Source organism: Camelina sativa, chromosome 11 (assembly GCF_030686135.1).
Source record: "Camelina sativa cultivar CO46 ecotype springtype chromosome 11, ASM3068613v1".
NCBI classification, from domain to species: domain Eukaryota; kingdom Viridiplantae; phylum Streptophyta; class Magnoliopsida; order Brassicales; family Brassicaceae; genus Camelina; species Camelina sativa.
The window spans coordinates 37,611,088-37,624,194 of NC_141890.1; the positions used below are offsets into that span (position 1 = coordinate 37,611,088).

A 13,107-nucleotide genomic window follows, 5' to 3' on the forward strand; every position below is an offset into this window, starting at 1 on the left:
GACATAAATTGAGAAGGATCTGGCCAGTGAAAAAGAATGAAGAATAGGCCACGACTCTTTCTTCAGGTTAGGAGGTCTCCGTTCCGATGATAGGGACCATAGATAGATAGGCGGATATAGTCCCCATTTGAGAATTTTCAAGCGCTCCTTCACAACTGTGAGAAAGTCCTTCAATCTGAGACTTGCATTGGATAACCGGCAGAAGGAGAGAGCAGAGTAAGGAGAGATCTCACCAGAAAACATGGTGGAAACAAGGTGGAAGTAAGAGTAGCCAAGGGGATTATTGCAGTTTTTATCATTAAACATGTCTTGTTCCTTCCATAAACAGAGAGGTGAGGTTTTCCTTGAGCCAAAGGCAAATAAGTGAAGAAAATGACTTAGCATTTTGCTAGAGAAACATCTGTAGGGCTTAGCATAATGCTAGAGTGATTCTTCTGCTTCATAATGGTTGAGAGGAGAGAGAAGCAGCTCTGATAAAAGCTGTACTTGGAGAAGGAAAAGAAATATAAATTGTAGATAAGACGAATTAGCTAAGATCCAGGGAAAAGCATAGAATAGATGGGAAGAGGAGGAAAAGAGGAGCTCAGATCTGTTGTCGGAGATCTAGAACATCACTTCGTCTCCATCCGTACAGAACACCGCAAAAGAGAGAAACGTGGTGACCATATGATTTTTATTTTACGAATGTTGATTATTGATGTTTCGGTTTATTGTGCTCTGGAAGGGTAAGGGAGACTGCTATCGGACCAGTTTTAGCACAAAGGATACTTGGGAGGCCATTAGACAACAAAAAACGAAGAACACTTGGAATAGAGGAGTTTGGTTTAAGCATGCTACACCTAAATACTCGTTCCTGGTTTGGCTTGCTCTTAAGAATCGCCTTTCAACAGGTGACCAAATGCAGAAATGGAATGTGGGAGCTCAAACACAGTGCATCTTCTGCAATCACGTCATGGAAACTAGGGACCACTTGTTCTTTACCTGTCATTACTCGAGGGAGGTCTGGTCGGGTCTCAGCTCAAAGTTGCTTCTGACGCGCTACACAAACTCATGGACTCATTTCATCCCGCTGCTCACGGATACATCACTGGGTCAGGACAAACTTTTTCTACTTCGATACAGCTTTCAGCTTACAGCCCATTCAGTGTGGATAGAACGCAACAATCGACGAAATGGGACACCCGCTATTCCTTCTGCTCAACTTGCCCGAAGACTTGACCTCCAAATCAGAGACCGGTTACTTTCTATCCAAGAACAAGGAGATGGGCAATTTTAGGACTGCCTGGTGACATAGCTTGCCTCAAGATACCTCTCTCCCTAAGCTTATATCTTTAGTATGTAATATGTAATTCATTAACAACCATTACAGAATGATAGTTGTTAATTTTTTTTTTCTGAGAAGCACTTTTTATTTAAGCAATTTGACGAAGGATTCTCTTCTCTTATTCTTCTCTCATCAATATATTAATTTTTTTATTACCAAGTCTTTCGATGAACAATTTTTAGGGCATGTGCAGTAGTGGGTTCTCAAAAAAGTTCTCACTAATTAAAAAAATAATAAAATAATAAAAAATAAGAGTAAAAATTGAGAATCGATTCTTAGAGAGAATTTTTGAGAACCCATAACAGACTACATATATAAATGACAACATATGGTTGATTTAATATTTTTTTAAAAAATTTAAATAAATAATTAAACTAAATAATTGATATGAAAATGTTATATTTAAAAGACCGTGTGAGTCTATCTCTACTTCAAATGCTCTTCGTTCTCAGTTTTCATTTTCCAATGGTTTGCAAACATAACCACATTTTACCTTTTCTATTAGTATTACTTTTTCTTTTTTGTATGTTTTCGATTTTATAAATTATCGACTTACGTTTCTTTAATTATCTTTACATTTCATTTCGTTAAAAGTCCATGAATAATTTGTAAAACTAGATGCTCTAGAATATCGATAAAGAAACTATTTATGTGATCTCTAATTATCCACTAGTTCAATTTATTTGAGAGAAGAGAAATGCAGAGTTATGACTTTTATTGGCTGCTTAAACGAAAAGTTACCAAGACACTTTGACTTTGCGTAATGCAAAAATAACGGCACCATGAAAAGAGGTTCTCTCCCTCCGCCTCTCAATCTGCCTAAGTTGCCGGTCAACAAGCACTACTCTATTTGTGTCATTTTCCGGTCAACATATTTTTTTATACAAAATAAATTATAAACATATTAATTAATCCGACTTTCATTAGAAACCATGCTTTGTAAAAAGATGGATTTCACAAAAACATAGAACAGTTTTAATCAAATTATTTATGAAAGAAGAAAAACTCTTACATAGTTGGTTTACTTCAAAACTAGTTATATAATTTATACGGAAATTTAAAATGACTGTATTAAGATATGTAAACCATATAATATACATTCCACAGGCTAATGATTTATACATTTGAGAATCTCTTTACATTAGTTTCGCCATATATACATATATTTTAAAAATGTAAGATCATCTCAGATATTTATTATATTATTGTTTCATTAACTATTTACGTACGTTTATGTTAACTATAAACTGTATTGAAGATAAATCTTTTTTTTTTAAAAGTCAATTGTTAATAGTGTGACTAATAAGGTTGGGACTGATCGGGTCAATTCAATCCAAAATTAAAGAGTTATTTGTCTAATACTGGATGTGTTTTTAGCAAATATAAAATTTGTTTTAGTTCTATTTTATGATATTTTTTATTTTTTAAATAACTAATTAAACTAAGTCATAATTTTAATTTATATTAGCTATTGAATTTAATTTCGAAAATAAGTAAAAGAAAACCTTACGGCGAAAAAAAACAATTATCAGAAAGAAAATGATTCGATTAACTCTATAATTTTATTTTACATATACTACTTATCTTTTGGATTACATACATTACTTAATAATTATTTATTTAACGTCTCTTAACTTTTTTTCATTTTTCAGCATATAATAATAACAAATAGTAATGATGAAGTTTTTGATGCGAGTAAAGTAAAATAATATTAAATCTACTTTGACAACTTCCTTTTTAAAAAAAACTGTTTTTATTATTTTGGGATTTGAGATTTGTCAGATATTTTCTTAACGTGAAGAGAAGCATTTGTGCAAACTACTACTACTACAAAGACAGAGAGAGAGAGAGAGAAGAAGAAGAAGAATCTTGAGAAGTTGAGCCTCCTATAAAGCGTGAATCTCTCTCTCTCTCTCTCTCTCTCTCTCTCTCTCTCTCTCTCTCTCGCATCACCGGGAAGATCTCGCGGCGGCGGTGGTGGTGACAGTTTGACCAGAGATGGCGGCGGAGAATGAGAAAAAATCTTCTTCAGCAGTCTCCGATATGGGAGCTTGGGCTATGAATGTGATAAGCTCCGTTGGGATTATCATGGCGAATAAACAACTAATGTCTTCTTCTGGTTTCGCATTTAGTTTCGGTTCGTCTTCTTCTTCTTCTCCGATCTCACCTGTTTTTATCAAAATCGCTTTGAGATCTGATGATTTGTTTTTGCAGCTACGACTCTCACCGGATTCCACTTCGCTTTAACCGCATTGGTCGGTATGGTCTCGAACGCTACTGGACTCTCTGCATCGAAGCATGTACCTATGTGGGAGCTTATTTGGTTCTCCATTGTTGCTAATGTCTCTATTGCTGCTATGAATTTTAGTCTCATGCTCAATTCCGTTGGCTTTTACCAGGTTCTTCCCCTTTTTGATGTTGCATCTCGATCTCGATCACGATCTTTTTACATATAGAACCAAATCCAGTGATGAGTGGCTTTGGGATTTTTGGATTTGCATATAGAAAGAACCAAATAGCTTTGATTTTGAAGTATTTGTAATCAATGGGTGGTTCTTGTGTTGATAGATCTCGAAGCTGAGCATGATCCCTGTGGTATGTGTCATGGAATGGATACTACACAGCAAGAGATACTCAAGAGAAGTGAAAATAGCTGTGGTGGTTGTTGTTGTAGGTGTTGGTATCTGTACTGTGACTGATGTTAAGGTTAATGCCAAGGGTTTTATTTGTGCTTGTGTTGCTATTTTCTCCTCATCTTTGCAGCAAATTGTAAGTTTTCTTTTTTTTTTTTTTGTGAAATTGGTTTTTGGAAGGTTGGAATCAGATCTGATCTATTTGTTTGGTGTTTTCTTTTCTTTGTTGTTGCTAGTTAATAGGTTCCCTGCAGAAGAAATATTCAATTGGGTCTTTTGAGCTATTGAGTAAAACAGCGCCGATTCAAGCTCTTTCCCTCCTTGTTGTTGGTCCTTTGGTTGATTATCTCCTTAGTGGGAAGTTCATTATGAACTACAGTATGTCTTCCGGTTGCTTTGTAAGCATCTCTCTCTCTCTCTCTGTCTCTGCTAGTATTGTTATGTTATTGTTGTCTCTAATGTTCTGTCATTTGCAGCTATTCATCCTTCTCTCATGTGCTCTAGCTGTCTTTTGCAACATAAGCCAGTACCTTTGTATCGGGCGGTTTTCAGCGGTTTCTTTCCAGGTTATAGGTCACATGAAAACCGTGTGCATCCTCACACTAGGATGGGTCCTATTTGATTCTGCAATGACTTTCAAAAACGTAGCGGGCATGATTGTTGCTATTGTTGGAATGGTAATCTATAGTTGGGCTATGGAATTGGAGAAGCAGTCTAATATTGCTGCAGCAAAGGCGTTGAACAGTGTGAAACACAGCTTATCAGAAGAAGAGTTTGGACTTTTGAAGGAAGGTGTAGAAACTACACAATCGAAAGATGTTGAACTTGGCTACACAAAAGGTTAGGAAGATGGATAGAGAAACATAGTCTTCAGGTACAATTTGTTCTGTTATAATATGTGTATGTGTTGTGTTATCTAAACCAAGAGATCGGATCCGCAGAGATTAGTCTAGGCTTCGATCTAAAGTTTACTTGGTTATACAAATGTTTTGTGTTATTTATATCTCTACTCAATTCCATGGAAAATAACTTCAATCACCATATGTTTTTGTTTTACAAAGAACTCAAAGAGTATATTCCTTTATCTTTTTTAGCTCATCTTATAGAATTTATATGACAGCAAACGAAAGAGTATATTCGATTTGGTCACATATTCTCAATGTATTTGTTACTCACCGAGGTTTTCCAAGTGTTGGATTTCATTATACCCGGTTTTTGTAATTTGAATTGTTGTAAATTGTCGAAGCCAATAGGGGAATCTGATTACTCAGAAGTTGAAGTAGAACTAATTGCAACTAACAAATGAGTTTATGAAATTGCAAAATAAGTGGTTCGAGGTCTGGTAATTAAGTTTATCTTAGACCAAACAGATCGGTCGTTTTATTAGTCAGATCGAATCTGAGACCGTCTTAATAGCATCACAAGTTCCAAATAGTTGCATTATAACTTTATAAAGAACTGAGATTTAACCCGCCGTACGCCGCGGCACAATATTTTTAATTTTAAAAATTTAAAATTTATATTGTATTTATTTGTTATTTTATTATTGTTATTAATTTGAAAAATATAAAATTTTACAGGTATTTAATATAAGTATTCAAAGTATAGGATTTTTGTAATGTTTTCAAGGTTTTAACCCTTGTGGTATATGTATAGTCTAGTAATACATTTATCTCCTGGTACACATCTAAAAGTGTTTTAAAAAAAAACAATTCCACTTAACTCCCTATATAGGATTAATGCTAACCCGTCTCACCAAAATCAAAATAAACTTTTGCGTAAAAAAATAAACAAAAAAAGTTTTTTTATCAAGTTTAATTATGTTAATTGTTTTACCAAATTAGCATACTTATATAGTTTATAGTTTTCCATGTCAATATATATAGTTTATGATAATTAATAGAATTTTAATTTTTTTGGTAATTCCTCAAAAAATAAAAAATAAACCAAATTATATGGGGGTTTTCAACATATTTAATGTGACATTTTATAATTGGATTTTCGGTTTAGGAAATTTGTTAATGTTAATATAATTATGGATATTGTAAACTTTTGTTATGGAAAATCTGTTGTATATCATTTAAATTTAAGAGATTCTAGCATCCATAAAAATAGTTTTGGAGATTTAATGGGTTAAAACTTTAATGGGTAGAGTTGTTTTTGGAAAAATCGGAATGTATAGATGTTGTTAAGATTTTATGGCAATAAATGTAATAAATGTTGGTCAATTTAAGAAAGTTTAGTATTTGAGTTTTTCTGCAATGTTATTTATGAAATTGTTTTAAGGGTTAATATTGTAAAAAAAAATTAAATAATTAAAACTTAAAGGGCATAGACTGTAGTTCAAAAATATTAATATAAATATATGCTACATGTTAGCTAAAATTGCTTCATAGTTTGGCATTTCTAATTCACGCAATGAACGGAGGGAAATGGATCAGACGCATACATGAACACAAATACATTTGGCATTACATTATTGCTAAACGAGGGTGCACAACATATATGAGTCATGAAATGGCTACTTATGAGGGTGCATTCTTTTTCTTAAAGAAAATGTCAAAATGACATGTACTGTATATGTATTTTATAGTCATTAAACAACGTGGTAATTGTTCAAAAATAACATGTGTATTTAAAATCTCAAAGTCGTGTAAAGTTTAACCCATCATTCGCAAAATTTTACTAACGTTTGTGAACCTTCATTAGCTTAGGCTACCTATGAGACTATATTTTAGTTACATTAATTGGTCGCTTCAAATTCACAATAGGTTACATCACGTTTCTAATGTTGTTTTTGATCAAAATGTTTCATTTTAACGAACCAAAATGCAGATTGTAGAGAATAGATTTAATGATAGTCGTTTAGGGTTTCATGGGTGATATAGAATATAAGGCTTTTAATGAACCAAAATACAGATTGTTGAGTATAGATCTAATGATAGTCGTTTAGGGTTTCATCGGTAATATAGAATGTAAGGCTTTCTAGTTTACAAACTCTTTTCTTTTTAATAACAAAGACCCTTTTAGACCTAGTTCTGTACAGCTCTTCATGCCGAAGATCAGAACATGTTATATGATTTCGTCCTAAGAATTTAATAATTTAATTTGGAAATAATCTGATTTTTCTCACCTATTCATATTCATTGTATTTGCTTATTGGGCGTAGAGCAAGAGACTCCAAATATGAATACAAATCACAAAGATTTTAACGATCTAAATAAATAGAAATTTTATGATCGATTCTTCTGCAAGTGTTGCAAGCTGGTACATTGTGCATGATTTATGCTTTTTTTATATACTCAAATTTTGGGATGAAAGAATTTGCATTTGGCTTTAATTGTTTCGTAGCTTTAATTGTTTCGTAGGTCTTTGGATTCAGTTTTTCATTTCTGATACTGACTATTGTTTTGCTTCATTGATCATGTTGTTTCTTTCACACCAAGCAACATAATAAACTCGTACAAAGAGGAGCCTGTACCAATATGTTATGACAATGATGGCTATTACCTACGTCTCTGTCTAAATATATTAAAAAGAATTGTTGTATAATTGTTGTGATCGGTAACAAGCAGTTCAATAGGAAAAACATTATTGTAAAAAAACAACAAAAAGTAAGTTAAAATTTATATAATTCTTAAAAAAATTTGGGGTATTTTCAAAAATATCTTTTTTTCTATTTCATTTTTTTTTAATATTCTTTTATGTTATCCATTTTCAAAATACACTTTTTAATATACAGACTAAATTCTAAACTCTAAATCCTACGTCGTTAAAACTATATCCCAAATGTATAATAGAGAACCCAAATTTAAAAAAAAATACTAAAAATTAATTTAACATATTGTAATTGTGTAAAAGAAGGTACAAATGAAAATGTAAAAAAAATGTGTGTTTTTGAAAAGAAGTATCTCAAATGGTCTTTTCTAACAAATTCTCAAAAAAATTTAATTTCATGTTTAATAATTTAAAAAAAATCATATATACATAATTATACAAATATTTTTAAGAAAATAAAAATATTAAATAATTAAAACCACCCAACCACTTCTATTTCAATTGCTCATATGGTTGGTAACCAAACGAGCGGTTGAATCTCACACCGTCCGTAATTGTGTTACAAATCAAACCCACAAATATTTAAAGCTACAGAAGCCACTATTGTGAACCCAAAGTCACGTTAGTAAGTTCGAAAGAGGATTGTCTTGTTGATTGTGAATAGATCAAGTCCTGCCAAGAGTCAACTATGTTTCTTTTGATATGGTTGTTCTATGTGTCGAGTTGATTACCTCAGTGTTTCACAAAAGACGAACCATTACAACTATTTACTAATGAATGATTCTGTTGATTTTTTTTTCCAACAAAAGATCAGCTCATATAAATTAATTAGAACGAAAATTGTTTACAAACATAGAATGATTCTCTTGATTAATAATTTATAAATATTAAACATTTTTTGATTTATAAAATTCTTGGTTTAGTCAAATAGTAAAACCAATCAGAACGCATAATAACCAAAATCATGGGTATAGAGCAGAGTTTTCAACGCGTCTAAGACCATCAACAACGAGGATGTTAAATTAATATATTTCAACAGTTTAATTGTTACAGTGAACCTGTTGAAAAAATGAAAAAGCTGAGCTGGATAAATATCAGTTGAAAATCTTTGAAAAAGTGGGTCCGCGAAGGACAGATGTCATTTGTAGAAACAAAGTTGTTATGCACGCATGTGTAGAGAGCGTTTTTACCACTCTTTTTTTTTCTTTTTTTTCTGCCAAAAAACAAATAAAGAAGACACTTTTAATTTTTTTTTTATCCTACTTTATCTATTTAAGACCAATTATTATATAACGAACAACTTTTTTCTTTTATTTTAATATCAAATTTTTTTATTTTTTGTAGTCTATAAATAGGGACTTGATTCATTTTATTTGAACATAGAAAATAGATATTTTCACTATAACTTTCAAATTATTCTACAATAAATTTTTGGTTATATTTTAATTTTTAAAACCTTTTTCCTATTCTAATCTTATTGTATTGTCATGTGCTTGTATCGTATTATATTTGAAGTTTTCGTAATTTCATTTGTTTTCACAATAATTATGTTTTTTTGCTGAAAATTATCTAACTTTTAATAATTTTATATATAATTCTAATGAATTGTTATAAATATGTAATAATAAAATTATAAAGAAAATAAGAATATGAAATTAAAAAATGGAGTAAGGTATTGAATGTTATTAAATAAAACTATTGAAAATGTTAAAATTGAATTGAGTGTTAAATGATTAGGTGGAAGAAAGAAAAAATGATGTGAAGTGTTAAAAATTGAGATGGAGGATGTTGAAATGTTATAACCATTCTACATGGTCTAAACTGGATCATGATACAACAATGATTATTCTATGGCACAAAACTGTTTAGTTTCCACAGAGAGTCCCACGCTTCTCCTTTATTGCTTCAGTAAGCTCTAGTTTCTGAAACATAAATAAATAGAACACGCGAACTTAATTTGTAACTTTTACAGTGAGAATAATTTACCCAATTATTACAATTTCTAACGAACTTTAATTTTTGTTTGAACTACCTACCTATGGAGTAACGGGTACATACATAAATCTACATAAATCTTCCAACAACTCCACAACTTGATTCATAGTAGGCCTTTCTCTAGTCGACTCTTTTATACAAAGACAAGCAATCCTAAAATACTCTTCCACTCCCTTGTCGCTACCAACAACACATCCAAAATCCAACATTTCGTAAAACCTATTTTGCTCCACCATGATCACAGCCCATTGAGCCAACCCAACCTCCTTATCATCAACAACAACCGGCAAATTCGGCCGTCTGCGCGTCGCCAATTCCAACATCAAAACACCGAAACTATAAACATCAGCTTTAACCGTCGCCGCGGTATTCCCTTCCCAATACTCGGGTGGCATGTACCCCATCGTTCCCGCCACTTGCGTCGACACATGCGACCTCGACGCACCCATCCTACGCGCCAACCCGAAATCGGCTATATGAGCCACGAAATTCGAATCCAACAAGACGTTACTCGATTTAATATCTCTATGTATAATCGGCTTCGGTAGTCCATGTAAATACGCTAAACCCTTGGCCACATCGCGCGTGACTATCACTCGCGTTGACCAAGTCAGCGGACTGTTCTCTTCATGAGTCTCGTGTAGCCAATAATCCAGACTACTGTTCTCTAAGAACTCGTAGATGAGGATCCGATCTGATCCCGAGATACAATAACCGAGAATCCTAACGATGTTCGGGTGGTTGAGACGACCAAGAGTCTCCATTTCTGCCGCGAATTCTCGGAATCCTTGTAAAGCGTCGTGATCGAGCTTTTTGACCGCGACTACGACGCTGTTAAAGAGCTGAGCTCTGTAAACGAGACCGAAACTTCCGTCGCCGACGATAAGATCCGATGAGAAGTTTTTGGTTGCTTTAATAAGTTCCGCCATAGATATTTCACAGATTGAAGGATCGAAGCTTGCGCTTTCCGTTACCATGTCGGAGGAGGTAAGATCCGGATCGGGGAAGTTATGATTCCGGGGAGGTTGGTCTTTGATTGCAGGACGGCGGCGACATACGAACGTAACGACTAAGATGAACAAGATTATCAACATGATGGTGGAGCTTGAGGCTGCGACTAGGATTGCTGTGGTTTTGTAATCCATGGATTCTGTCTTGGATTAGCGTGAGAGAAAGAGAGAGAGAGAGAGAGAGAGAGAGAGAGAGAGAGAGAGAGAGAGAGAGAAGAGTAAGGAAGAGTAAGGTGGTTTGATTGAGTCGTAGATAAGGCGAGTCAACGATTTTTGCTGGACAAGTCTACGCAGGTAGCACGTGTCCGATTGATATTGGCGGTTAAATGGGATTAGTGTAAAATGCATGAAAAATTTCCGGTTTGATTTAGAATATTCGTTGGTGCTCCAATAAAAATAAAAAATACAATTAGAATAATTTTAAAACGTGTTAAGGGGATTAACAAAACAAATCTAAAGTCATTTTTTTTACGTGCCGAATATGAACTTTTCTTGACATAAAATAAAAATCTAGATCAAGTGATTTCGTGATCAAGAGATTAACTTATTGCCTACCAAAAAAAATCGACTTTAGCCGTTTCTAGATTTTTTCCCAATATATAAGCTGTTAATTTTAAAATAAACATAACTGAAAAGGAATAAATTGAAAAGGAATCAACAAAAATAAACATAACATAAATAAACATAGCTGTTTATTTTAAAATAAACATAACATAAATAAACATAATTTTAATGGAAAAAATAGTACTGAACAAGAGATATATAAATTGAAAAAGAATAAAAAAAAAAAAACTGGAAAATAGCACTCTAGAGACTCATTACAGAATTAAGTCGTTTATGATTAAGATATTGAGTTCCAAACAGACTGAATTTTATACATAGACACTACTATTAAGAGAAAATATGGTTTTAAGCAGTTTTGTTGGAATAAGTGTATAGAGTAGATTTTTTTTTGTTATGTGAATTTATAATATACTTTGGAATTGTGTAAATGCAAGTTATGTGCAATTTAGCTAGAGAAATAACCATCGTTTGTGGAATTGTGGGCAAAAAGTGGTAGATGATATTCAATTAACATTAACAAGAACAAAAAAGTTCACATTAAAAACACTGAAATTAGAATATGAGTTATGTTGGATGAGTAAATTTATTAGACATACATTGAGAAAAGTTGCATGGTTGACAAAACCCTTTATTAAGCTAATTTTACAAACCAAAATTATACTAAATAAAAGTAGAAGCCGTAAGCTCATAAAGCTGTCCATATAGGATTTTAAACCACTTATCACGATTCAACATGTCACTTATTAAAAAATTTAAATTTTCAGAATTTTCTATATTAATTTTTTTTAAAGACCAACCGGAATCAGACATCTCAATATTTAATATTTTTGAAATTATGTTAAATATCTATATCAAAATACTTATAAATAATTGTATGTACAACATCCCACATAAACTAGAAAATTTTAGACGATGGCTAGAAACCATTAGAAATAAGAGTACGTAACCCCTACATAGTATATACAAGGAAGAATACATGTGTGACTGAAGATTAGGAGAGGAAGAAGCACGTGACTACAAATGTATATAAGACTAGACTCTGTTCGTTATCAAGTTTTAGGCATGGATTGTGAATTGTAACCGCAACATATGGTTGTTGAGAGAGAAGAGTGATGATCTAGAAACATGTTCTAGAGCTCTTCGTAACAAACATTGTATCGATACATTTAGATAATAAAGAGAGTACTTCTTCTTTCCTATCAATTGGTGCGTCGTGACTATGATCTTTATCGCGAAGAGGATTTAGGGTTCTGAAATTGGGGATTTAACAAAATCAAAGAATTGGAAGCTCAACAATGGTGACACAACAAGAATTATCACCGATTAGAGAATTATCGGCGGTGGAACAAGCGGCGGCGTCTCTTGTGGAGGTTTACGATCAATTGACGGATGTGGGGAACAATATTCGTCATTTTGACTCTCGTACGGATGTGAAGCTCGAATCATTATGAACCGAGTTGGGCGCTAAATTTGAGAGTCAAGATCAAAGATTGCTAGAGATTGGACGCAAGATGGATCTGTTGCTGCAACACTTACCAGGAATAGCGACAGTACGTGAGGTTGGTGGTTCAAGTAATTTAGGAGCTGCAAGATCGCAAGATCCACTTAATCAGGTACCAAACTCTTACTTGGAACCATGTCGTAGTGTTATTAGGCATGATTAAGGGAGAATCTTCTCAAGAATGTTGCCGTGTTCGAAGGAATTGGGATCTATAAGCTGGATTGCGCGTGTGGAACATTTCTTTATTATGGGGGCTATAACGATGCAGAAAAGTTGGTGTTAGTATCAATCAGCTTACAGGGAGAAGCTTTGAGCTGGTACAATTAGGAAATCAACAGAAGAGAGTTTGAGAGCTGGCACCAGTTTAAGGCAGGACTATTGTTGCGCTTTGGTAATCTAAAGATAAGAGGGCCTAGCCAGAGTCTATTATACATTAAACAGACAGGATTCCATAGCAGATTATGTTCAAAGGTTTGAAGATCTATCCTCTCAAGTGATTGGATTAGATGATCAGAAGTTGGA

General features: G+C 33.2%; 2 protein-coding genes and 1 pseudogene across 3 annotated transcripts; 2 read left to right on the forward strand and 1 right to left on the reverse strand.

Annotated features, from left to right (window-relative positions):
* Window positions 1-558: 558 nt before the first annotated feature.
* LOC147934951 (uncharacterized) lies at window positions 559-1,276 on the forward strand. Its single transcript, XM_087472856.1, has 2 exons — window positions 559-658; window positions 891-1,276. Exons 1-2 carry the CDS (start codon window positions 559-561, stop codon window positions 1,274-1,276), a joined length of 486 nt encoding a protein of 161 aa, XP_087328982.1.
* Window positions 1,277-2,745: 1,469 nt separating this feature from the next.
* On the forward strand, window positions 2,746-5,041 carry LOC104725239 (UDP-rhamnose/UDP-galactose transporter 3). Its single transcript, XM_010443865.3, has 5 exons — window positions 2,746-3,461; window positions 3,539-3,723; window positions 3,893-4,093; window positions 4,194-4,355; window positions 4,434-5,041. Exons 1-5 carry the CDS (start codon window positions 3,323-3,325, stop codon window positions 4,800-4,802), a joined length of 1,056 nt encoding a protein of 351 aa, XP_010442167.1. The 5' UTR covers window positions 2,746-3,322; the 3' UTR covers window positions 4,803-5,041.
* A 4,228-nt stretch (window positions 5,042-9,269) lies between these two features.
* LOC104725240 (phytosulfokine receptor 1 pseudogene) lies at window positions 9,270-10,816 on the reverse strand (annotated as a pseudogene). Its single transcript, XR_015571981.1, has 2 exons — window positions 9,552-10,816; window positions 9,270-9,437 (listed from the first exon to the last, which is right to left on the reverse strand). The product of XR_015571981.1 is annotated as a phytosulfokine receptor 1 pseudogene (transcript).
* Between the last annotated feature and the right edge of the window lie 2,291 nt (window positions 10,817-13,107).